We start from the raw sequence: 26,777 nt of genomic DNA on the forward strand, positions 1-26,777 counted from the left end.
AAACCAAAGCATCTTGTCTCATCCTCCTCGCCCATGCTGTTTCTCCATCACTCCCCGCTTCCTTTGCACTTGTCTAAGGGGAACAGCTTTCAGGCACTAGCTGTCATTCTCGCTGTAAACTCCCACGCAACCTTGCAAGAAACAAAAGGCTGTGGAACCTGCAGGCTTCGGCTCGGCACACACCTATGCAAAAGTTTTGTAGGTGCCAGCATCCCACAGAAATTGGCCCCGTGTTAGCTGGCTGCAGTCCACAGAACTGAATTGACAGACAGGTGGTGTAATCCAGACGAAAAATAGCTGTTTGAGAGCTGGAAGATGCCCACACAGCTTTAGTAACTAATAATTTGGACTTTTCTGTTTGAATTGTCATTGCTATCTCTGTACCTGGTGCTTTTTTAAGATGACCTAGTTTCGTTGAATTCTCTATCTGTGCACCCATCTAAAGAAAAATCTTTGCAGCCTGGAGAATAGCACGTTGGAGAGAAACAACAAAGAAGCAGGAACAGATTAAAACCATACAAAAATAACACGTCCCTTTCACTTACCAGTATACAATGGGTATATTTAACAACAGTGATGTCTTCATCTGTAAGACAACTTCATATATACCACGAGATGTCAACGTGCCCCTAGACTAGCGAGGTGTCATCTCAGAGCTTCTGTGCAAGAGGCACATTTGCAAGTAGACAAAAGTAAACTACAGTGCACAGATGGTAGCAGTATCTTTTGGAAAAGTTTGAACAAGCAAGCAAGGGAGAGAAAAAAAGAACTGCTAATGCTGCTGACAAATGACTCTGCTCAAGGCTTTATCAGTTCTCTGGGATTCTCATCCATTTTTGCTAGTCTTATGGCTTTCCAAGCAGAGCGTGTCACTCACATAAAGTGATGTCACGTTGAGAACATGCATAGGTACCCTGTCAGAACTGAAAAGACCCAGAAAACTGCACAAAAAGCTAACCTCACTTTCAAAATTTCTGCAAGATAATTATGAGGACGAGGTAGAAGGTAGATACCCGAAGCTCTTATTAATCCTTAAGCACCTGTACGCATGGACTTCTTGACTTCGCACTTACACAACGCCCAGTACAAAATGTTGGCCCACAGACACTGCAGTAACACAATATTGGGGTGCACAAGAACAAAAAAGGGACAAATCTCCCTCAAAGTGAATGTCTCATTAAATATTGCTACTGCTTCAGTTCTTCAACAGGCAGAAGTGGATTCCCTGGGCTGTATAAAGCTGCATTTTTCATTCCCTCCGGCTTTTCCTACCTGCTCTGCAGTGGCAGGCACATAGGATGGTTGGTGCTAAACTGCCCCAAAGCATTTGGGTTTCTACATCCTATAAAAGCCTTCATTTTTTTGGACAAGGTGGTGGTGGGGAATAAAAAGGCTTTGTACATTACAAGACAGTTTACGTTTCTTCCACTATGCATGTGATACACTTGCCTGGAAAGTTTAGAAGTGTACCACCTCTCAGTTCAAAGTGTAGTTTTACTCCTAAAACTTTTAAACAACTTTTAAAACAGCCTCTATTCACGTGAACCCATTTGCTTTACATGAACAGACCTCTGGGCTATCTGATGTCACAGTCTGTATCTGGGAACTAGATTACAAAACCTTGCAACATGCAGAAATAATTTGCTGCCAGAACATTCTTCTAACCCCCAACGTTTTTAGTTCCTTCAGCTTTTGGACCATAGGAAGAGCAGCTATCCTTGTCCTGTGCATTTTCTAGTTACTCTTCAAACCATGACAAGTTCTTACCCTGTCATGTCTGCATGCATACACTTTTAAAATTGCTATAAAAGCAAAAGGCATTAAACTATTGGTATTTTGGTACCTTCTTAACATTCTCCTGCTCCTTTCAAAGAGGAATTTGGCTTTAATCATGCCAGTTATCTACTGGTCAGTTCACCATTTTTTTCCAAATGGGAACAAATACTGATTTATATAATAGCACCTACAAACTTTCCAGCCTGTTTATGACTTAAATTTCAGGGGTTTAATTCTTTTGGGCTCTCTTCATACACAAATAATATAATTCAGGCAGCAAACAGAGCACTAGACTCTAAATAGCCATAAGAAGAGAGTGCAGCATTCTACTTTGACAACAGCACTTAACAAAACAAATAAAAATTTACAGTCCTGCAGTTCACTTGAGAAGACACAAGTGTAAGATCAAAAAGTTATGTCACAGTAACTGCGGTTTGACAGTGGCACAAAGAAATCCCCACCATCATTGGCCTAACCAACTTTAGGTTGAGTTCACAGTCTTCCTAAAATAAGGATTATCTGACTGGAGATATATGTTCTTACACACACACACACACCAACCACATTTACTGTTTATTATATCATGAAACAGCTGGACAACTGTTGAAAACTATAAAGGTGCTACCGCTGAATGATTTTGCTACTGAAACTTAAATTACTTATTTAATGGTAGGTCAGGAAAGATGGTAACCCACCGACACTAACAGCTGCTCTACTCTGACAAGGAAGACAATGCAGTAAATGATTCATTTCAGAGTGAGGACATAAAACTGAATACACAGCTCAGAACCAGCAGACAAGCATTCACAAAAGAGCTGTCACATGAAACGTGCAAGGATCCTCCAATGCTGCAGGAAGAATTGGATATGGGAAACAAGCTAACTAGCTCGTCTTTTCCTTTCTAAAATAGAAGAAATTGAAGGAGAGCTCCATTTACTCATATTTCCCCAAAGAAAGGATGGGAGGGATGAGGAAACATAGTTCTCCTATCAAATGCAATCCATTTGGCAACTCAGTTAGTGACACAGCACAAGTTAGAGCAGCTTAAGGTAAACAGCTTAATTCCTGGCTGTCTGAATCCCATCCTCCAGGTGATGACAGCCAGAATGCATCAAGCTATAGATTCTTACATTTTCTCCATGCACCCATGTTTTTTAATTATATAGGGAGAGAGAAATTGTCTGTTCTGCACAGATGAGTCTTACCTCCAAAAGTTTATCATGACCTTTGACTATATGCATTTACAGTCTAGTTATTTGGCCACATGGCTCAGCTACTTGTTCTGTATAGCATACAGTGAAGAAAAATGACACGTACCTTGTGAGCACTGGTCCAAGAACTTGGGAAAAAGAAGCCTAGAAGAGAAGAAAAAAGTTTATATATTAATAATTGGTATTATTTATACAGGTCCCTTCAATTAAAATGTTTCCATTCATTTAGACACCGACAGCCAGAGTCTTGCTTTCCAACCCATTTTCACGTAACTGGAACATCTCTAGAGGTTATGATTTTGAAGAGTTCTTCCCCAGAATTTAGTTTTCTAGGGTTTCTATTCCTTCTGAATTCTTTATGGAAAGACACTATGTACATAATGCTTTCTGAACACATCACTTTGCATGTCCTATTGTGTCAGAAAAGCAACAATCATTTTTTATGAGCTTTATCAGACACACATAAAAAGCTCCATACAAAAGACAAAATCTTATCTGTTCACATTCAGCTACCTATCCCTTGTCCTGCCCTGCTGTTCAGTACTAGGAAGAGCTTCACCCTAGCACATGAAAAAGCTAGATCTCCACAGCAATAAACTTTCTGGGATGGGAAAAGGTTTTGCTTTTCTTGACTGAAAATGTTGCAAGACAAACATCAAAATCACTCAACACTCAGTGAAACTGCCAAAGTTTCCCAACTGAAAGATTTGTCATTGGCTGTACACGGCTACTTTGTAAGCTCTTATCAGAAGAAACTTCAAAGTGAGACAGAAATAATCTACAGCATCAGCTAAGCCTCTTCCTTCAATTGCTACTGCAATTCAGTAGACAAACAATGTTAGGCAAAGGATTGCAGGCTACTGCTGCTATAAATACTACTCAGCGCCATGACCAGTTACACATGAAGTCTGGGAAAAAAATATGCACCTACGGGGGGAATTTGTCTTTACTATAGTTATGGAAAGAAGTTTAAACAGCACTCCAGCATCAATTCACCAATATTTTCTGTTGTCTGTTTTATTTATTTACAATCTTGGCTACAGAGACCAAAAGCAGCGGCAAGGGAGCATCTACTATTGACTAGTACAAAACACAAGTTATTGGTTCATGTTCCAAAAACAGCCAGTACGTTTAAGGAATCTTTTTATAAAATGATTGGGCAGTTCACCTCTGAACTCTGTGCATCAGAGTTTTTAAACAAAAATAGCAGTAACACTAAGAACTGAAGATTTGAACTGCTTTGACTTATTTTTATCAAATCAGCAGCAAGGCACAGTTGCAGAATATATGGATTACAGTTTACCGATAGTCTACGAAATTCAATGAGTTCTATTCCACGTTTGTTGAAGTGTGGAACACGAATGTATACTAGGAAACAGCAACTACACCACACTACTTCATAATGTTAGTGTTATAAATACTAACTTATGTTATGTTATGACTTGGCTTTGCTATCATTTCCTCCCCAACCTACCTCTGCAGTAACCCAGGATATCAGATTTTAATACTTGCAATGCTTTTGCTTCCGTGCTTTGTCTTTGATTTGGGACAGCTTCCTGTAAATTCCATACTTTAAATATGGAAACTCTTTGTTTAACACCACAAAGTGTTGATATAATCAATAATCCAAATCGAGATGCACGTCCCAATACTCAGCCACATTTAACAAGTCGTAAAGAATGACTGGAGAAACCTCCAACAGGCCAACTGTCCAGTTTTCACAAAACACCTATCCAGAGTATACATAATTTTAGTAAGCTAATGCTTCATTCTTCTACAAAATAAGTTTTACTAATATTATATGTAACTAATTATATACCCATTGGAAACCAAGTTTCATTATAAATCAAACACTTAAAAACTTCATCCAAGACTAACTACCTAGCAATTTTGTGAGATTTAAGACAGTTCAATGGCATTTAGCTACCGCATAGCCCAAGTTATCATAAAAGTGATATCAAATATATACATAATCTATTTTCAGACTACTAAAAATATTTTCAAATATACCTATGTTCTATATAGCAACTCAGTGGCTCTACACAAGTGTTAACTGCTCCAATGATGAAAGAAGACTTCACATCTGGGTCAGGATGAGTTTGTAGAGCTTGTACTACATCAATCACATCAGTGTATCTGTAAGAAAACAAAATGAAAGAAGGCTTCAGAGAAACAGTAACACCTTTCAATATGTAGTAAGAGAAAGATCAGTTACTTGCAAGGTTAATGTTCTAAAAAAGCCTGCAGAGATAGTTATAAAGCATTTCAAAACTTTGCACTTGAAACAATTAAGCAAACTGAGTAAAGTGAGTAACACCAGAAATGCACTGATGCCAGCTTCAGAGAAAAACCTGTACAAACTTCACACTGAACAACTTTAAACTTGACTTTCTGGAGGCCCAAAATTGTATAGTGGAAATAGATGCACCCTCTGCTTTCTGTAGAACATTTTAGCATTGTCTGACTCAAATGAAAAAGAAATATTAAAAAATAACATGCGCTTTTATCAGCATTCCCAATATAAGTGTGCTATTATAATTAACAAGTTCATTTTTGAATCATTACTCTTGACATTGCTGTATTGCACTTCTGTAGGATAGCAAAATTTATGTGAACTGGAGCTTATTTCTCGCTAAGTGACAATCTCTCTCAAAACTGTATTGAGAATTATCACATTAATCGATTATAACATAGGAATTATACTTGTTAAAGTTGTCTAAACACCACTCAACTGCTCAGAAAAGAATGGAAAAGCTATAATCAACTATTCTTGAAGCTAATGCTGCTACCAGAGTGTCAGTTATTTTGCACATCACTGGACACTATAGCTACTGACTTCATGAAAAGTATCTCACTCAAGTGGAAAAAAAAAAACAACTGCTTATCAGTGAGAGAAGAGACTATAATGAAGAAAATGCCATGTACACGTCCTTTGCAAAACAGATGAATGGTTGGTAGCCTGAGAACTAAAACAGTCAGGTTAGAGTAGTACTTTGCTCAAACTAGTTGTGGTACCTGCTAACGTCTCATACAGAAACAGAGTGGGCAAATATGCCTCAGTCTTCACCTTCATTTGAAGAACACAACTGGCATTTATCAAAAATGTTTTAATCCGTCATACTTAAATATTTCCTGTCGTGTCAAGTGAATGGCATGTTTTAGACAGCTTGCTTTAAGTTTAGGGAGCCATTCTTCTGAAGCACAAACACTGAGGGCATACCATGAGGATGCTGTGCAAAAAACTGCACAAAAATGTATGTTAAATCACATGCATGCAACAGTCTTCACATCTTTTATCAAGTAGAACTTTGAAAATTCATGTTGTTTTTTTGTAGCTAAAACTTTCAAAGAATTAAAGCAAGGACTACCGGAAATGCAAAGAGAAAGAAAAACACACCAAGATGCTAAACACGTGGGGAAAAACCTCAAAGATCGACTCTTACGCTTACTGTAGAATGCTCATTCTGTTTAGCTTAGGCTTTTAAGTTTCTATGTCGAGAAAAAAACATTGCAAACTGAATGGGCCATTTACTTCTGAAAACTATAATTTTATTAATTAGTGACTGCCTAGCATTTGCCGATCTTTCAGAAGTTTAAAGGCTGTAAGAACTTCAGAGATATAGCTACAGTCTATGCCATACCATATCACACTTCCATTCTATTCTGAAGCTCCAGAAATTAAAAGTCAAAGTGTCCTCAGTCATCTAATACCTTAAACACAATAGATCTTCCTCTAAAAAAAAAAAAAAAACAGGAAGGTGTTCCACCCCCAGTTTCCATTAAATAATTTCAATATTTTTCCAACCTTTCAAGGAAGATTATACATGAAAGGTAAAATATGAATCATCATAGAATTACAGGACAGCTTAGGTTGGAAGGGGCCAATGAAGTTAGCTAAGCCTATTCTGCAGTGATTTGTGTATTTATTGTATATTTTATTGCTTTGTTTGATGCAAAATGTAGGTCTGTTGTGAAAAAGTGGCAGTAATTCGTGTACCATCAGGGTCAACAACATGCAAGCTTACCACTGAAGTGCAAGTCTGCAGGAGATAGGAGAATATGAAAATAAAGAAGATACTCATGAACATGAACCAGGCTTTGAAGGACAATTACCTCTCTATCTAGGATGCCTGGGCAAGTTTGTATAGAGGGAAAACAGCTGTTCCAATAAAATTCTATAGACAGTAGTCTACGTTACAGTTGGAAAAGGCAAAGAAACTGATTGTGATTTTGGCCTCTCAAAAGCAACCTCCTAAACTGAGAAGGCAGACCAAATTCCTTAGACACTTTTTTTTAAGAGTAGCAAGCAATAAAATTAATAGGTAGCAGGAAAGTTGAGTTTAGTACGTACATAAAATAGAATTAACAGAGAATCACACTTTAGCACAGAAACTTCACTGCTTCAGAGTGACAAGAAGTTTAAAAACGCCTTGGAAACACGAGGAACAAAAAAGCCCCTATTCCATTCAACAGTTCAAAGTTGTAACATTTACCCTTGCAAGACCACTAAGAGCCGCTTGTTCTTTCTAGCATAAGTGGACTGACGGACACTGTGGTTTTGCTGAGCCTCCAGGACACTGGAGAGATAACGCTGGAAGTGTGCTGCACTGAAACATTCAGGACTATCCATAGTCTGCCGATAAACTATCCACCTACAACAGAACACAAGGAAAAAAGTTAGAATTATGTAATAGAACACTATTTACTCCTTGTTTTGAACCACCGACCAAACCCAACAATGACAAGCCCCAAGACTCCACATTTCTCATACCACGTGGGAGAGAGAAATTTACTTGGCTTTCTATCATTTCAGCATAAGCACATTCCTCAGACTACTGCCAAAAGGGCTTGTGGTTTTTTGTTGCCTTTTTTTTTTTTTTTAATAAAACAATGTTCAACAGCTTCTTCAAAGCAGCACATCATATGAGTAATTCTGATCTTTGTTGGTGATGCAGTAAACAAAACTCAGATTCATATAATTTAAGACTGGGCATGAAACTATTTCACTGCAAAAATAAAACTAATGATGACATGTGTGGGAAAACGTAATGTTCTGTAATACTACATCTCATTCAAAAACCACCTTACATTTGCCCTGAAGAGAGCCACTAAGATATTCCAAATCAACTTGCCAATATCAAGACATCAAGTTAAAAAATAATACAACTAAACAGTCAAGAACCTTACTAAGATTAAACTGTAAGGTGTTTGGCTGTAAGATTTGAAAGACTAAGAATTTTGATTTTCTCAGAACAAAGAGCTGTATCAACACACACAATGGTAAATTCCTACAGTGGATTTATCTTATTGCCATTCAGTACGTTTCCTGAATATATCTCCTGCAACTGTAGAATAGAAACTAGATCAGATTTTAAAATATTGTAGTAAGGACCATTAGTACAGTGTTTTCCCCGAGAAGAAAAATGTATTTTAGACTCACTACCACACAAGTTAATAAATGGAAGCTGTTCAACTGTTTCCTTCAAGTTTTGACAAGACCTTTCCCATGCTTAATCAAAGATTCACTTGGCCCTTCTAAAATTATTCTCAACTGTCTGTAGCATGAGTGGTAGTTCCAGACTTGTCATGGCTCTGTAATGATACCTCTGGTATTTTTAATATAGAATATCAAGAAGAAATCTTATTTTTTTCTTCTCTGAACGTCTAGTATCTAAGATCAAATATGCCTGCCATAACACAGTTAACTGAAATACCTGAAATAATAGAAGTGTGCTCATTTAATGCCCCATGGGAAACAGACCCTATGCTGTGCTATGTAGGACTATTTAAAGTGCCTCATAATATTTACTGAATGTATTCTTATAATACATCTGATTACAAATCAGAAATCAGGATCTTTTTTTAAAAATATAACATCTGTATTTTTATTTCCTTCATGTTGAGTAGTTCTTTGATTGTAAGTAAGACCACTGCCTTGGACTGTAAAACCAGAACTATACGAACCTTCCATGCTCCTTGTTAAAAGTTACAAGAAAAGCACACAGATCACTGCTGCGACATCCTGGAAGACCTGTTATAATGGTGATAACAACCTAAAACACAAGAAACAGAAGGGGACAACTTAAAAAAATAGAAGAAATGAGTTAGCACTGCACACAAGGTTTAGCACTGCACATGAGGCTCTCTATCTCCATAAAACCTTAAGTCTAAACAGTTTCTGATACTGAACCCAGTGTGTTATATCCAAAATTTATTGCAGATTTAAGCAACGGTGCATGCAGCTTTGAGCAGGGTTGGGAAGAGGCTGCACAGTAACAGCTCCAACACGCCAATAGCTTTTCTGCACAAAGCACCCCTGTTGCCATTATGTATATTTTCTGTGGCACTGAAAGAGAAAGAGAAATTATGTCACATTGGTAACCACCCCACACACTGTGTATCATCCTATCGCTAAGGGACAATTTACCTCTTCCAGTTTCTACCTGGAGTATAGCTGAAGATAGCCATCTGCAGGTTATTTGTATCCTATCCTCAAAATCACTTTTGGATGTTAACAGACAATGTGTAGGAATAGTAATACAGATAGAGAAGTAACTCAAAAAAAAAATCAAAGTTTGCATGTTTTATAGAAATTTTTATAACATTATAGAATTTTTTTTTTTTAAAGACATTTAAATGAATCTTAAAATCAGATTTAAAAACACTAAGGGTTTACTAATTAATACTTAGGTGTCAGTAAGGTCTCTGAAATAGATCCTAGGAAATAAGACTGCCACCATATTGCAACATTTGAAGAGAAAGACCATATTTCTGCTGCTTTGGTTTTCTTGCTTATAGCAGCCTTCAAATGCTGGAAGCTTCCAAGGAAATTATTTCTCTGAAAATGCTATTTAAAGCACCCCTTAAGTTTGATGATTGTTGTTGCCCCTATAAAGAACAGAGTGTTCTACAGATAATATCAGCAAATGTTAAATATCATGTGCTACCTCCATGCTATTTAAAGGTCTTATGTTGCAGGGAACAATTCGGTTAAATTATTCAGCAATTCATAAAAACAAACTACTGCTTCAGGGCTAAACTGTCTGGACATTAGAGAAAACTGCTCAGTTGTGAAGATCTACTGTTCGTTTTCCGTCCCTGTTTCACCAGACTGAAGGTCCACTGGCACTTCCAAAAGATTGTTTAAACACAAAATTAAGTAACGTAAACAGGAAAACAAGACAGAGCAATTTATTCTAAGAAACAGACTTGAAATATGTTCAGTATGAACTGGAGCAGAAGGCATAGCTAAACACACACCATGCTGCGTGTCAGTGTTGCATTACCTGCAATGGAACCAGTAACAGCCAGAATATTTGGTAAACACTCCGTGCCAGGGATAGGAAGTATTGTTGCACTGCTCTCTTACCTTATCACTTTCTGCTGTGCTATCAGGAATGATTTCTGACTGTTGCAGTAAAACAGGAAGATGTGCTCTCATTATTGGCTCGCGACTGACGCTGCTGACAGTAAAATGCTGCACAAACCTTTCAAAAAATAAAAGATGTGTTTTTAAAAGTAAAAGACCAGAAGACTTCATTCATATAAATAGCTGGGAAATTACTAAAATAAAATTGTTTAAAAGGTCAAACAGAGGCTTCCTAGCAAGGAAATAATTCATCTCAGAGTAAAAATACTTAGTGTGAACACACTTATTTAATAAGCAATTTTTAGATGATGATTACATACAACAAAATATTTTTGTACCATTTCTGTCAAACCTAATCCCTTGGAAATAGAAATAATTTCTCACCTCTCTAGTTCTGGGAGGGCAGCGGATATTTTCAGTTCACTGCATCTTTCCCCAGAAGGAAAAGACAAATAATTAAATAGCTTCTGAACACTGGAATGTCTGAAAAGAAGCAAAAAAAATCAATTTGTTAGTTGAAACAAAAAGCCTAGAAGTTTTCCTTCTTTAAGCCAGATGTCTACATAGCCAGCACAAAAAAGAAAAAGGGAGCGTTGCACTAAGAACACTGCAATTCCTTTTCAAATCATTATCAAAAAATGAGTCTCAGCATTTTTCTAATGGTAGTGCACAGTTAACATGGAATTGCAATTAAGCAGCATGAACTTACAGTCTCTTTTGTGCCACTGACAGGAATTCTTCTTGGACAACTCTTAAACATAATCCTGAGTTTCTCTGGTTTTGCCACGAAGAGAAAACCTGGAACAAACCAGACCTGCTCGTAAATGTCATTATTTTGCAAAATTTGTTTTTTGAATTTAAGAATGACTTTTATTCACTTAAACATACATTTATCTTAGCCAGTCATTAAAGTAATACTTCACAATACTAGTTTTGCTGAAAATATTCAAAATGTGGAAGAATTCTCCACAGAGAATTCTTCACAGAGCAGTTCCTGCTCTACAACTCCTCTAAGTATTGTTGTAGTTTTTATTAGGTAATATTGCAACAATCACATTTTTAGAAATTTAAGAAAAATTCTGGTTCTATGCAAGAGAAAAAGGAGGCATTCGCTTCTCTGGGGAACAACATTTGGCTCACATCCTGCTGCTCTAGCCAAGTCCCATTAATATGAATGGCATTCTGAACCTAGAAATCAGATTCAGATGAATCACAGTCATTTCAGTGTTCAGTATTTCCCTTCTTTTAGTAAGTTAAGGGAACAGCCATTGTCATTTTTCACAATTATTTTCTGCAAGACAAAACAACCGAGGAGGGACAAGACTGCTTTCCATTAACAAATCGGCATCCTAAATGCAAGGGTACTGAGATAAAAAAACATCAAAATAAAATAAACTTTTGATATTAACAAAGACAGCATTGCTCATGTAGAATGAACCATACAAACAAACAAATAACCACTTCAAAACTAAGGAAAATGCCTACAAGGGATGGAAAGGACTGGTAAACAGAAAAAAACATTACTTAGAAGTCAAAGTGCTAGGGATAAAGCAAAAACGTAGGTCAGACTGAGACAGAACTTGAAAAGGAAATCAGCAAAACTGGGAAGTGTCCTTTTTGTATGACTTCAAGGAAAAAAAAAAAGAAAAAAGATGTTCTCTGTATGTCCCAAAACCTAATCAAAGCCACCTCAACTTTCAATTACAGTGGAGATATGAAAGGCACTGCCCTGTCTTTGCAAGATCTTCAAACCAGATTCTATTCCTGTGTGCTCGAGATCTTGCAATCAACATTGCAGTTACAAAGAATTTGATATGCTCAGATCTGGAGGGATGGGTAATTGCCACTTCCTATTTCAAGGAGGCTTAAAATAATTAAGTCATAGTTCCAGTGAGTCTGCTAAGAGAGGTATCGTGGCATATGACTGAAGAAGACTAAAACCACTCTCTGTATTTATTTCAGTCAATCTTTGCAGCTACAGGTCTGTAAAGCAACTGCTAAGTCTACACAACTTCAGCGTTATGCTGAGTTTTAGATAAAGTTTTGGAGGAAAACAATAAATACCTGTAGTTACCAACAAAATAAGACACCTGATTGGAATGGCTTACACAGCAAGGAACACTTGGTCTTATGGCTAGTCTTCGTTTATGTGATAATAGCTCCTAGACAAAGGACATGGTTCTTCTGCTTGAACATGAGCAAAGCAACTGGTATGGTGCCAGCCAGATTAGAAACTGCAACTCAGCTGCTTAGTGAATGCTCCAAAACGTCATCCATAAGGGATTTTGCAAGAACTGAAGGGAACTGACAGCATTGTGTGGAAACTGAGTTGGGAGACAGTTGCATAGCACTATGTCTTACAAGGAAATCTAACAAAAAAGAATGAAAGAAAGAGAAAAATATGAAGAAGGTAAGTAAAAAGGTAAGAAGGAACACAAACACTTCTGGAATAAGATGGAAAGTCAGTGGGTATCAGAAGGGAAGGACCTGAAGGTGTTTCTCAAAAAAAAAAACAAAAAAAAAACCAACACCAAGATCTTTTAATTCAAGGCAGCAGGGCAAAGCAAAGACAAATAAAGGATAACTAAACTTTTTCTGAAGATAATTGTTACTGCATCTGTACAAGAAACAAATACCCTCATATACAATACTGCACACAGTATTGGGTATCTGTAGCCAAAACCAAAAGAACTATTACAATGATCAGAGGAAAAGAGCACATTTTATAATAATAGAATAAAAGGATCTGTTTTTTGTTTATCAGACTAAATACGCCAGAAAGGATAGGTCTGAAATCTCTGAACAGCTCAAGCATTTCCATTGGGAAAACAAAATACAAGCAGGTATAAAAGTAGACCTAATAAAATAGGCTAGAAATTCAAGAGCAAAATAATCACAGCCACTCAAAATAGTTGAACAGTGGGAGGACTCTAAACACATAAGATAAAAGGAGAAATTGTATGGAACCGTTAATGCTACCAGTGGGGACTGTACTCACTGAGCTAGGTGGTCTTTTCCAGTCCTGGGCTACTATCACATACTAAAACCCTTGCAAAGTCCTAAAATCTCCAGGCTCATTTCCTCAAAAGTGCTATTGTTATAAAGTTTCGCTTATTAAAAGCCTCTGCATTACAACACACGAAGCCAATCTACTCAGAGAATAATACAATGCCATATGGGATACTTAAAGACTGAAACAAAACTTCCCTGAGGATCACGATCCAAATGTGTCTAACCACAAAAAAAACACAATGGAACCTCTGCCACTGCATACAATTGCTGCAGCCAATTATACACCAGTACTACGTTTAAAATGCAACTACTAGAAAACAAGCTTTTAGAGCAATCGCTGACTTCAGAATACAAAATGAAAGCACATGGTGACCATTAAACGTAACAAGCAACACAATCGCTACGAATACATACATGACAAAGTTTCTCACACATTCAAGTTCCTAAGATCAGAAGCAATCATGCTCCTGGGAAGGACTACACAGAACTGCTATCTGTCACATACAAAAAAAAAAAACAAAAAACAAAAAACAACAAGTTTCTAGAGGGAAAGCAGCCGCTGGAGGTCTCCAGACCGATCTTCTGCTCCTAGCAGGACTACTGCTGGCAGTACAGATCAGATCTGCAAAATGGATTTGTCCAGCCAAGTTTTCAAAATCTTCAAAAGTGGAGACTAAGTTTCTGGGTGGCCTGCTCCAGTGCTGAACCAACCAACCTCTTGCTGAAAATCACCCTCCTAACATCCAGTTAGTTTCAACATACTTCCTAACCTGTTGCTCCCTCAGAACTAATTGCTTCTTCTCCTTTCCAAACGATGCTGGTGCACTGAGATACAGGGAAAGGTTTTGCTTGTGAAGAATGAGGCAAGACCTCATACTTCAAACTTTTCAGAACCTACTTATCAGATGACAAGCTTCAGCAGCTGATCTAACATAAGGAATATATATATATATAATTTTTAAAACAAATATAATTAGTTTACACAGACATTAACATTTACCCTTGCCTCTTATCTGAAACACAAAAAGTAAGTGTTTTGGGTGGGATAAATAATTGCTATCTTTATTTACTTTACCTGTGAATAAAAAGCTTTATAAATCTTCGTTTTGGGGAAAAGTGCAATCATCAAAAAGTTGTCTTGGGTATGGAATTCAATTGGTAGATGAGCAAGCAAGGAGCTTTTGAAGTCTATAAAGAGAGCAGCAACAATACTGGTTGAATCCTAGAAAAAAGAAACAGGACAATTTATAAAGACCAGTTATTGAAAGTGAGAAATAGGCTTAATGTATTATGACTGTAACAGTTCTTTTCTGATCTATACTACTAAGCATGGCATGCATAATGATCGGAGCATTCATTAGCTTGCATATCACTGGAATGGAGCAGAAGAATCACTATACTATACTATACGCTATACTTCTCAGTTTCTATTTAGCAGCTATCAGCAATATTGTAACGCTTTAAAGAAAACACCTGAGATTGTTCACATGGTTTGGATCCTTAAAAAACAAAAGACATATAAAAAACATTTGAATTTTAATACCTATTCCTGTAGCCCCATCTTTTCCCTCCACCACCAGCCTCTCTTCTACTAACTGCTAATGCATCACAACAGAACCACCTTTATTTATACCTTTCCATTTCCTGACACAGGTTCCATAGAAGAACAAATTAAATGAGTCAGTAAAAGGATCAGAAGGATGGTGTGGTGCTACTGCAAACTTTTATACCACTCTCTTCAGGTTCTGAGCTGAAAGGGTCCTCACTGCCAACAGGTACATCTGTCAAGCCTGCAATTGGAAGTGTGGGTTGCCTGCATCTTACAAGTGTCCCATTTCTCTCAGATTCTTCAGCGAGCACAAACTCCACTGAACCTGTTGCTTCTTCACCAACAGAAAGCTGAAGCCTTCAAAACCAGTCTCCCTCAGAAGAATTGAACTGAGATTATCCAATTTTTCTTCTAAGAAAACAAGAGTGGCCCTTGGCTTTCTGGATTTCGAGATAGCCATCTATGTACAACTTGTCAGGATGCTTGAGTGTTTCATACTCAAGCTTTAACTTGCAACTCTCTTCATACCAAAGTATTGGACACAGAGTACAACCCAACAGTGTGAAACATCCTTGGAAAGTAGGGATTCTGTTACTCAGTGTACAAGTTCGAATTTGAGTAACATCCATCTCCTTGGACATGAAGAAAGATCCCTACTTCCTGATTTTGAAGGAAAGCTCCAACTAGGGAACATTTACATAAGAATCAGTTTCAATTAAGAAACATTTGCAAATGGGATCTCTACCCTTTGCTGACTCAGGGATTAATGATAAAAGCAATCTTCTCCTTAAGTCACTGAGGTTACTTAAGAACAAAAATGTTTTAAGAGAACAATTTCTCAAGAGAAAATGACTTTTAGTTCATGGCCCACAGACCCCAGGTCCTGTGGGATAACTGTAAGATTTAATGAAGGCTGAAGTATGAAAACTCATACTTGCTGCAATCTGCACGTGAAAAGCACAACAGAACATGTTCCTCCTCCTGGAAAATGTTTAGCGTGCCACAAATTGAAAAAGGCTGAAAATAAACATCAATATTCCTCACAGACTTAAGGTTAAAAGAATTATTTTCCAAGTTTTACAAGATGTTAATTCTGTTATGAAATCTAAATATCACTTAGTATTTGTTCAGTTAATCATAAATGACCAAAATGAATATTGGATTCAGATACTTTCAAGCTTCAATCCTTAGTCTTAAATTTAAGACCCTATAACCAAGCACTCAGCATCTAATCTTTACACAATAAAGACGCTTCGGTAAAATTTCAGCTACGAAAGAGAAAGAAATAAGCCTGGGTGTAGAGACTGGGTGGCAACTACTCTCTTTGGTTAGCTGGAACTAAGCTAGAATGAAGACCAGTACTGCCTTACACCCTGGTGATTTATGTTTGGTTGTACCCAGATTGGGATAGGATGGTTATTGCTTTAGATGTTCGTGGCACAATTTTATGAGCAATTTATCCTTTCCTCTATGTGCTGGATGCCTATGAGCCCCGAGGACTTCAGGAGGTTAGATGGCAGTTAAGCACCTCGATTCTCAGAAGAGAGAAGCTTGCAGCATGTGTTGGAAGCAGAAATACATTTTCAAGTCAAAAAGAGAAGCATCAAGCAGGCATCATGAGACAGCTGCTAAGAAACCGTAATCTGCATCACTTAAAGTCTCTATTTTTCATTTTAATCCTAGCATTATCATTTACTTTCCATCAATATTGTTGCTGCACTAACTTTCAGCAAAAGCATAACAATTAGCCTTCTTCTCCTGTCACTTAACGTTTAAACTCTCCACCCTTGTATTATGCCTAGTCAGTTAAACAATAAAATGCTCTCTGTCAAGGTTTAGCTTTACACAAAAATCTGGCGTCGGTTCAAGAATGATAGCCAGGTCCCATAAATAGCTGGTTTTACGAAAGTGAGTGTCTTGAATCAAACAATAGAAGGAAGGTCAGCGTTAAAATAGCTTCTTAAACTACCACTGGGCAATTAATATGATATAAAAGAAAAGGCAGCTAAGGTAAGATTCTCCTCAGTCATCTCAATTGAATAGCACTTTTATTGTATTTTACTGTTTTCCTCCTTTATATGATGAAATTACAGCTACACAATGCTTTCTGGAGGTCACTAAGCAAATGTGTAATGCTGTACCTGAACAAAATAGAAACTAAAGGAAAGAACTTTTTTTGTGTGCGCTTAGGAAACAATAACCAAAATAATGTCTTTTCCATCCTGAAAAAGTGATAGTTAACCCAGTGTGCCTGCCTCAAAGAGGAAAAAGAAGAAAAGCTGAGGTGCCATCATCATCCTGGCTCAATTCCCACTGAGCCAGAAAACTGAACTATTAGCATGGCAACTTCACAAAGCTGAGTGAAGAGATACTAAGCTGATCGTAGTCATATACTTTTGTGATTCCTAACACTGGCTTTTACTGAAATTATTTGGAATATGTTACAAGCAGCATGCCTCTCCATCTCATCTCTCAGCCTGGAAAAGGCGAACCAGTCACTCCCTTCACCCTGTCAGTTACACGGTGCTCTACGACAGGAGACAGACACTGCTCGTGACCTCCCCGGAGATAAGAAGTACACTGCCACGAACGTTTGGCTAAAGGTTAAATATATTTTGAACAGAACGCAGCATTTTGCTGCCTAATACTCTGTAGGACTTCACAATGCCTTGAACTTTTCTCTACCTATCACTTAAGACCGCTAGGCATTTTATGAAAGCTTTGTTCTGCAATTCTTCTAATAAAAAGCAGTTTTACAGATTGTTAAGAACATTATATCCTTGGAGTTTATCTAATCAATAATTTGTTTAGCTAAGCAAACATCTACTGGCTTTATATTGCATCAGGTATTAGTTTTACACATGCTTATAAAAATGCAACTGAAATTAAACACTTTGCATTAGTCGCATACAAGTAATTCTAAAATTTGATGAAAAGTTTGTGGTAGTAGGAACAAACAGAACTCTCACCCCATCGTAGAGAGAAAGGGACTTCATATGGTCCTTTGAAATGGAAATGCTGCCATGGTGGGGGTCAGAAAAGAGGATACCATCTGAGAAGAAGTACAATTTGCCTAGAATGTGAAAGAAAAAAGTCACTGAGGTGCGTACCAATACTTAAACATCATATGATGGTTGAATGCCACTTTCTCCGGAAGAATCTATGCTCTTGCAGAATTTTGTCATACTTAACACAGAACACATTTGAGTGAAGATTTGCAATAGCTTCTAGGCAGCATTCAGAGCGCAGTTTTCTGCTCTTCACCGGATCTCGCTATCAAGGGCAGGAATCATGACTGTGATTACATTTCCTTTCATCTTAGCCCTCCCTGAAGCCCACTTACCATAAAAATACTCTGTGCTTCATTTTTTAGGGTTGGGGGGCAGGGGAAAAAGTGGTGAGACTTCCAGCAGAGAGCCAACATATTAATATAAACCACGCAGACAGTAAAAAAAAAAAAAATCACAGATAACAGTTTGCCTTCACTCCCTCATCAAGAGGGAGTTGAAAACAGACAAGCCCTTTATCAGCAGAGGTTCCTGTCCTTGCACAGGCACAGAACCACCCCTTTACACAGATGCCCTACATGCTGCCATAAATCCTTGCTCACTGCTTCCCCAGCACAGCAGCACCGTCAGGATGGCCGAGCGGTCTAAGGCGCTGCGTTCAGGTCGCAGTCTCCCCTGGAGGCGTGGGTTCGAATCCCACTTCTGACAACTTGCTCTTTTCTTCAGCAGCCGCCCCGGTGCAGGGCTGGGCACCCTGCACTGGGATTTCTCAAAGGCAACTGTTTCTGGGCTATCAATTTCCCTGGAAGCTCCTGACTTACAGCTGAGAGAGACAAAGTTCATTTTATCTCCTTTTTTTCTTGACACTTTGGCTCTTAGCAAATGTGATGATCAGGGGAAGCAGCTGGAAAAACGAGAAGCAGCAAGGCTCACTGGTATAACAAAAAGAGTATTCCAAAGCTCTACAGAGTGACATTAAATTAGCAAATTTAATATTAATTTCATATTAATATTTAATATTAATTTAATATTAGCAAAAAGCTAATATCTGACAGTCCTAAGAAAGCCATAAACAGAAGACTGAAGTAGGGGCTCTGCTACCAGTGCTAGACCAAGCATTAAAAGCAGGATCACATCCCATCCAGGCAAGTGTGTGAGACAGGAAATGGGAAAGGGAAAATAAAGCAGCTTTACTCAGAGCTGAGCTTTAAGAAAAAGCAAGGGTCAGCAGCAGAACAGCTACAAGATCCAGCTAAACATGACTGTACACCCAGCTCAATCAAATAATGCTTTGAAGAAATAATAAAGAATGAAGGCAAAGAACTAAGACATTTTCCTCTTGAAATGGCAACTCATTAAGATCTTCAAACTTCAAAGTTCTAATACTGAAAATAAGCTTGATAAGATTCACAGTATCTAGGTAAATGATTTCAACAGTTAGCTGAAAAAAGGCTGTTAGCTACAAATGCCATAGTTGTAGGGGGAAGCTTCCAGCAAACAGGAAACCTGTGCTGCAAAATCAACTGCTATTCTAGCACACAGGCACTACTGTTGTAAGCAGAGCAATCACAAATTTGAGGTCCAAATTCAAAGTAAAATGGAGACAACCTAGGAGTCAACAAATCCTCCAAGTAACTAGAAAGCTTCACACAATAAAACAGGTGTGGAAGTTTAACAGTCTACATAGACAAGAACTTCATTGCTGACACAGGGCTCACAAAATTCAAAACGCACAACACAGGTGGTATTCTGTTGGCTGAGGAAGAAATATGGCCAACTATAACATTAGGAATATGTTTGTCAAATTTCACAGAGCATCCCACTGACAAATCCTGAGAGATGGGGGAAAAAAGCAGGAAAACTGGAGATGTTAATTCTTCTATAACAGGAAAGGAATCCAAAAAGAATAGTAATTAGTCCAAACCAAGATTGCCCCCTTCAACATTAAAGTCAGTGAATTACATCAAGAACAATTTGATACACCGTTTGTATATTTTTCACAAGTCATTAATTACAACAGAGACTATTTAATTGGTACGAGTGATTGACTCAGTGAAGTTCACCCCATAAAATTCCAGAGAACATCAGACACGTTAGCATACCGAGGAAAAGGTTTAACAGCTCAACTTCTTTGCCATGAACTTTAGTCGTGGATGCAAAGCTCATTACAGCAAGACAAATGACAGAGAGGAGGAGTGCCTGTGTGACAGCATCTTTTTCACCTCGCCTTGCCAGACTAGATGGCTGAAGCCCCAGTAGAGCCCAAATTGGAGCACAGCAAAGCATCTTGCAGCACACATGAAAGGGAACGAGATCAAGTTCGTTTTCACTTGACACCTGAGAAAATATCTCACTCGTTGAAGTGTTACATAATGGCCCTTATACCACCTACTTATAACTCTCCATCCCGAGAGTTATGGAAACATTTAACTTAGCAAATCTACCAAAAAAGGGGAAAAAACACACTGCTCCACTGAGGCAGCCACTTTTCACAACACTGAAGGAACCACTCTTCTTCTCCCTGATTATTTACCGAGTGAGCCTGCACCCGCAGCACTGTGTTGCAAAACAACAAAATAGCTAAACATGTTGTTCTGCATTAATTTTTCCTTTAAAATCTTCTAAATTAGAGTGAAAGAAAATTCCAGTACGTGAAACTTGCTGTTTTATTGCTTTGCACATCATTATTTGTCTTCAGTACTCTCTTTGTGTAACTACAAAAGAAAAAAGCTAAGTATTTTCCCATAAAGATTAACAGCTTATAATAAGTATTTGAACAACAGCTGCTGCTGCACATCAATACTGGGACAAGAGTACCTACCCTGGACAAAGGAATAGAGAAGCAATATGCCTTAAGAAAGGTTTTGATTTAGCAAAATATTCATTCATCTTTGAGTTTTCACAAGGCAAAGCAAGTCACACTAATGCAATGCTGCAGTGTGAAGGAAAATCCTGCCAACAGTCCTCCTAAATTGTATTAAGGAGCACAAATGTCCCAGTAACATAACTAAAGGTCTTCAATGAAAATGCACCAAGACAAGAGGAGTGGTCTATCCATTGCTTGTCATTTTGTGTCAGAAAACAGTAACTTCACCAAATCTGAAAAATACTGAGAATGACCATCTTTCTGTTATGCAGGGAGCTTCTGTGCTAATAAAGTTCCTCAGGGAAAATGACAACAGAAAAAAAAGCTGGAACAGCATGTCAGCTGCGGGAAGAGGCTTTGGTAGAAGCAAAGAACACAAGGCTTTAAGTAAATTTACAAACAAATCACAACACAGAGGCAGCGTGTCACGCTGCTCAAAAGGTACTTAGGTATTGACCTTTACTTCCTATGCAGGGAGCCCATAGTCTCATGTCACTACTTTAACGCCCGGACTTTCTAACCTGATGTTCACACAGGTACAGAAAAATCTAAACCCACATACCACATCACCCATTAAGGGGAGAAAAACCCAGTTTGTGCGCTCTTTTGTACTTTAACTATGGGAGAACTCTCCCAGGCTCACAAACATAAATTCTCAATCATGCAATGGGAGCTGCATGTGTGTCAAAATCAAGCCCATAGCTCTGATATAAATTCTTCCTCTACACCTACGAGTTCCAAGCAGAGGTTGGGGACAGAAAAGGGAAACGTGGAGTTTAACAAGAGATTTACAGAGGCAAGTAGAAAGAAAGCACCTTAAAATGATGGTACAGATCCGTGAATCCCAGAAACTATGCAGAAACTGGACCAACTGTATAAACAATTGAAAACACATCTCACCTTCTGCAGGCATGGCCTGTGGATTGCTAGAGTAAATATATGCTCCATCACCTCCAGTAAGTAAAGTGCCCAGAAAAGATTTGTCTTCCTAAACAGGATAAAAAACAAAAGTATCACAGACCACATCAAAGACTGTAGTCTAGACAAGAACATTTTCATCAGAAGAGGTTTTACTACAAGAATAAAGAAATTAAGAAGTTCTGACAGATGCTGTTTAAAAGAATTTAAACTGCACGGATACGGAAGAACTAGTGAAAGACACTGTTATGTCAGGAGACCAATTTTTAGAAGCATCCCCCTCCGCCCCCCGGCTGGTTTTGCCAGCAGCTATTAAATTACAAGTTATTGTCACAGCCACAAGGCACAGCTTTTTGTTTTTAGATTGTCAATCGACTGAATTCAAAGTATACTACAGGAAAATGAAACTATTTGTAATGAAGATTCCTGGGAACCGCAAGCTAAGCCACAAATGTGAAACTCATGTGGTTTAAGACGTTCCCAGATCCCAAATTCTTTTCTTTTTCATACTGCTTGAAGTGTTTTCCTGTAGACATTTAGCATGCTAATTAAGTTAAAAGAAAGTTGCATGTAAAGTGGCATTGAGGTTTGTTGTTTTTTTTTTTTAAGCTCATGTGCTCCATGGGTAATGCTTAGGGAGACTTCCATGGAAACCAAGCCTTATTAGAACTTTTTGCTCTTGGGTTTTGCCATTCTTGGAATGAAAGAAAACCTCAAACTTTTACATACAATGCATTTCTTTTTTTTAGGTCCAAGTTTAAAAAAGACAAGATAGAACAGATAAGACTTTCACAGAAGAGGAAAAAATGCTAAAAGCCAATTTTACTAGCAGCTAAGATTTTGGGGATATTGGTTCTTGAAAAAAAAAAAAAAGTAACCTTTATAATTTAACTAAAAAGTTTAATTTTACCTTTAATATTAGCTGTGCCTTTTCAGACAGTTTCACATCGCTATCTTCAACCTGTAGGCAAAAAAATGTTTCCCTTTGTACTGTTAGTAGATAAAGCAAGTTAATTCAACAAGAAATCTTTAAAGAAGGTTCAAGAACCTTATGGACCACAGAAAGGTAAAAATCCTGACCAGACTGCTTCAAAGATAGCTTTGTGCTTTTCAATACTGTGCTACCATGGGACAGAAATAATTCTTTGAAATATATTCAAGGAGATACTCCCCATTAAATTGTTTTTGTAGACTAAAACTGTATTGTATTAGACACAAAGGAGTGTAACTTTAAAAAAAACACTATTATTAAAGTACTTCAGAAGCATGGACTGCCAACTGGCATAATGTTGTCCTTCTTCTAAACATTCATTGAAATTGTAACTCAGTTTACTACCTTAGAGGTCTGGAAACAGACCTCTGTTGGGGTAGACACTGAAGTGACCCCACAATAAACAGAATTTTCAGATGTTATAGTGTATACTTCCTAGAAATAAAAACAATAAAAACCAAATGTGACTTCAAACAGTTAAAAATTGAAATGATGGCGAAAAGAAAATGATTTAAAACTTGTCATGAATGGAACCATCAGCCTGTTTCTTTTTATTTTTTATACACTCCTTGTCCAAATTTTTAAAAAATTACATTATTACAGAATTCTGTTTTAATGACTGGGTTCTGTACTTTTTCTTCATAAATCCATACATTTATGACACGTTTCCAGTTGTGAAACTGCATTCATAGAATAAAATCAAACAAATTTTTGTGTACTAACCAACCAAGATGCGTATCTTGGGATAGCTGCAGTCAATATTATGTGGCTGGTTTCTGAATTAATACTGCCATCTGCAGGGAAGTAAATGGAAAGCAAAGAAGTATAATACCATCCATGTACTTCAGACCATTTAATGTTACTTTAATGACTGGAAATTTCTCTAGGAAATATGAAAAGATTGCTCATTATTTTAAGGACTCATTATTTTTTAAGTGAAGCTCTCCCAGCAGACTAGCTTCTAGTCTCCCTGTGTTGTAATGTACCCAGAACTGATAAACAACAAAGAAGCCCTGCTTTTATTTTGTTCTCAGTATGCCTCTTGCATCAAATTATCGTAGCTTCTTGGCTATTTCTTGCTTCTTTCTGGCTCACAGTACAGCCTAAGCTAACAATTTTCCCTTTCTTCCAATTCTTGTCTGCAACTTGCCCCAAATGGTAGCCCAAAACTTCTAGTTTAAGGAGGGACTACAAAGTTTTAATATAAATAATACTAGCAGCTGAATGTGTGATTGGCTTCTTCCTTTGCTCTCTTCCTCACCAAAAGTGTTCCAACTCCCATGGTTAAAAATCTTGCAGTCTGTCTGCATACAAGAATTCATAAATATTGTCCAGACAACCCTAACAACTACACTTCCTTGCCACATGTAAACAATCTGAAAAACTATTCACTTGTTTCAAGATATTACTCAATATTCTGTATTTTAAATAAAAGCCTGTTCTAAAAACAAGCTTTCTATAAGTTGTATCATTTTAGTTTTATTTCACCTCTTCCAAATACATGAAACAAGTGTTACAAAGTGATATAAGAGAGCTACAATATAAAATATTCACCAAGACCAAAGAAAATTTGGGTAGGTTGCTAGTATACTAGAGTTCTTGACACCTCAGCACAATCTTAGGGACAAGGCAGCCATAAAACCTGAAGCCCTTTCAGTTAGCTTACAAAAACTGTCTTGACACTTAAGATATTCTTTACTACAGGCAAAAACATGTAGATCACTACAGGCTAAAACATGTAGATATTTAACAAGAAGGCTTGAAAATATTAACTGCAATAACAACAACCATCAGAAATCAATTTGCTATTCAAGCACAAAAAAGTTCAGAGAATGGTAAGTTGGCACTAGAATTCAAAATAGTTACCTTTTTCTTTTACATATATCTGTGATGTTAGGAAGGACTCTGAAAAGACAACAGATCCCAAGCATCCTCTTCCTGTGAGCAAGTCTGGAATGTCAAATACCATCATAGACGCCTACAACGATCAGACAGTTGGACAGGAAAGGGAGAGAATGCAGAATTTGAAATATTTCAAGTGAAGCAACAAACAGCATGTTTTAAACTTCCTAAAACACAATGCTTTTACACTGAATCGGAAAGCCTGAAACCTTAATAGCATTTTAAGGTTTTACTCCAAATTCCACTGACTTCACATTACAACTCAATCTTATCTCACTTTCAGTGTCTGAAATAATCACTGCCGTTACATTTCTAGTCACATAGATAAAATGCTCAGCATGCCCCATAAAAACAGCCACTCAAGCTCTACTTTCTAACAAAATATATAATCAGAATATTGAACAGCTTACTTACCGTTTTAATCAGACTCAGGCTATCCTCATTATCTAATGGAGTAATTCTGGAATAATAATGATAATTAAATATTTAAAGATTAGATCATTTTGAGTGACTTTTTAACAGTCAAAAATCTATTTCATTTTAAAGCAAGCTCTGATTTGTGTAGGCCATTTCAGTCAATTAGACAACACGGGGATTAAAAAAGCACAAGCTCGTGATGTCAACCAAGTTAAAAGCACTGTTTTAAATGGAAACTCTTAATGGGCTTGTGCTGCTTCTACTCATCAACAGAGTTAATAAAAATGGTTTACCCAGTTGTTTTCCTTTTCCTTTTCTTTTTTTTTTAGAATGTTTTCAAGATTCCACATAATTACAAATAGGAATCCACTAAACCGACTCAAATATAAAAATATTTAGAGCATCTTGTACAAAATAATCAAATGTTTTTTCAGTCTCCGAGACAATATATTCATTAAATGTAATAGAACACTAATTAATAACAGGAAGAGATACAAACCTTCCATGATTGTTCACAGCCTGAATTTGAAAAGCAATTTTAGAGCTGCAGAAAAGAAAATGTACTGGTGAAAAACATGTTTTATACTTCTATTGCACATTTTTAAAGATCAGCAATAACACATTTTAAACAAATAACTGTTGAAGTGATTACATAAACAGGAAAAATTAAATTATTGTGATTGTAAGAGCTTTTTGAACACATTATGAAGTCTTGGAATATTGGCACTAACTTTGAAGTTAACATTTTGTGCATTTTTCCCCCCAAAAGACACAATAAATCAATATTTATTTGGAAGTAGTTACCTTAATGCTGTTTTAAGCTGTGTTAAATGTAGGGTATCTAACATAGACATAAACATCTGCTCTGCTCCCTCCTTTGCCTGAAAAAAGGAAATCAAGAATGAAACACCTTTTCCCATATTTCAAAATCCCAGCAACCGTAGGAGCAACCATAAAATACACAGAGACCATACACCAAACAATATTATATCGATGCACCCGGCTAAAATTTGTCTTTTACTTCTCTAGCATTCCTTACCTTACAGTAAGGGAAATTCAAGAAAGATGAACTACTGTAAAAAGGTAAGATTAGATATACTCTGAATTTATTTTTTTAACAGAATTCAGAGATACTGGTTGGAAACCAGTGTTAACCTCGTTAATGTTAAGCAGTTGCCTGAAATGCTTTGTGAAAGGTGTTTTTTTTGGGGGGTGGGCATGTGAGGTAAAGGGTGTTTAAATATATTAAATATAAGTTTATATGGCAGCAAATCAACAGTGAGAATGTACAGAATCAGTGCTTCATTTACCTTGGATTCAGTGGAAGTTTTAGCATAGCACTCAATGCCAGCAAGCACAGCCTCTACAACAGCAGTATATATTTGCGACAACAGCATACTGAAGAGAAACACAAACACAACATTTACTAGACAGATAGAGTTTGGTTTCCTCCACTGTTTAAAAGGAGCAGTTAACACAGAACTAACTCCCTCATACAGAAGGGGTTCTTGTTCAAATGAGTGTAAATATAGCTTTATGCTTAAATCAGTTTAAAAAAAGATTAATTTGCTATTGCTCAAACTACAGAGTATCTTGATAAAATCTCTTGCCAGAAATGTAGCCCTGTTCTCATCAGTCAAGGAAAATAGACATTTTATCGTTGACTTTCATTGGAGCTGTGTTAAGGATCACCCCCTAAACATTCACACAGAAATGGAATGGTAGCCCCACGTTCTGAAAAAAGAAAACCAGGCTAGA

The 26,777-nt window shown here is 37.2% G+C and overlaps 1 protein-coding gene and 1 non-coding gene across 4 annotated transcripts in view; one reads left to right on the plus strand and one right to left on the minus strand.

Annotated features, from left to right (window-relative positions):
- The window catches only part of DNAAF9 (dynein axonemal assembly factor 9), a 73,725-nt gene that overhangs the window by 13,376 nt on the left and 33,572 nt on the right, over positions 1–26,777 (minus strand). For all 3 annotated transcript variants that reach the window (XR_011809295.1, XM_038177920.2, XM_038177921.2), the window contains 17 exons: positions 26,330–26,417; positions 25,824–25,900; positions 25,519–25,563; positions 25,017–25,062; positions 24,567–24,678; positions 23,424–23,494; positions 22,620–22,670; positions 21,692–21,779; positions 17,887–17,990; positions 14,444–14,590; positions 11,066–11,154; positions 10,741–10,839; positions 10,357–10,474; positions 8,952–9,040; positions 7,481–7,639; positions 4,998–5,123; positions 3,094–3,131 (listed from right to left, as the gene is read on the minus strand). Coding sequence is in view for 2 of the 3 variants with exons in the window: in XM_038177920.2 (XP_038033848.2) it covers positions 3,094–3,131; positions 4,998–5,123; positions 7,481–7,639; positions 8,952–9,040; positions 10,357–10,474; positions 10,741–10,839; positions 11,066–11,154; positions 14,444–14,590; positions 17,887–17,990; positions 21,692–21,779; positions 22,620–22,670; positions 23,424–23,494; positions 24,567–24,678; positions 25,017–25,062; positions 25,519–25,563; positions 25,824–25,900; positions 26,330–26,417 (1,547 nt within the window). In the remaining variant the exon portion in view is untranslated. The remainder of the gene's footprint in view (positions 1–3,093; positions 3,132–4,997; positions 5,124–7,480; positions 7,640–8,951; positions 9,041–10,356; positions 10,475–10,740; positions 10,840–11,065; positions 11,155–14,443; positions 14,591–17,886; positions 17,991–21,691; positions 21,780–22,619; positions 22,671–23,423; positions 23,495–24,566; positions 24,679–25,016; positions 25,063–25,518; positions 25,564–25,823; positions 25,901–26,329; positions 26,418–26,777) is intronic.
- Positions 18,551–18,633, plus strand: TRNAL-CAG (transfer RNA leucine (anticodon CAG)). The gene has a single exon. It is a non-coding gene; the product is annotated as a tRNA-Leu (tRNA).

This window comes from Anas platyrhynchos, chromosome 4 (assembly GCF_047663525.1).
Source record: "Anas platyrhynchos isolate ZD024472 breed Pekin duck chromosome 4, IASCAAS_PekinDuck_T2T, whole genome shotgun sequence".
Lineage (NCBI taxonomy): Eukaryota > Metazoa > Chordata > Aves > Anseriformes > Anatidae > Anas > Anas platyrhynchos.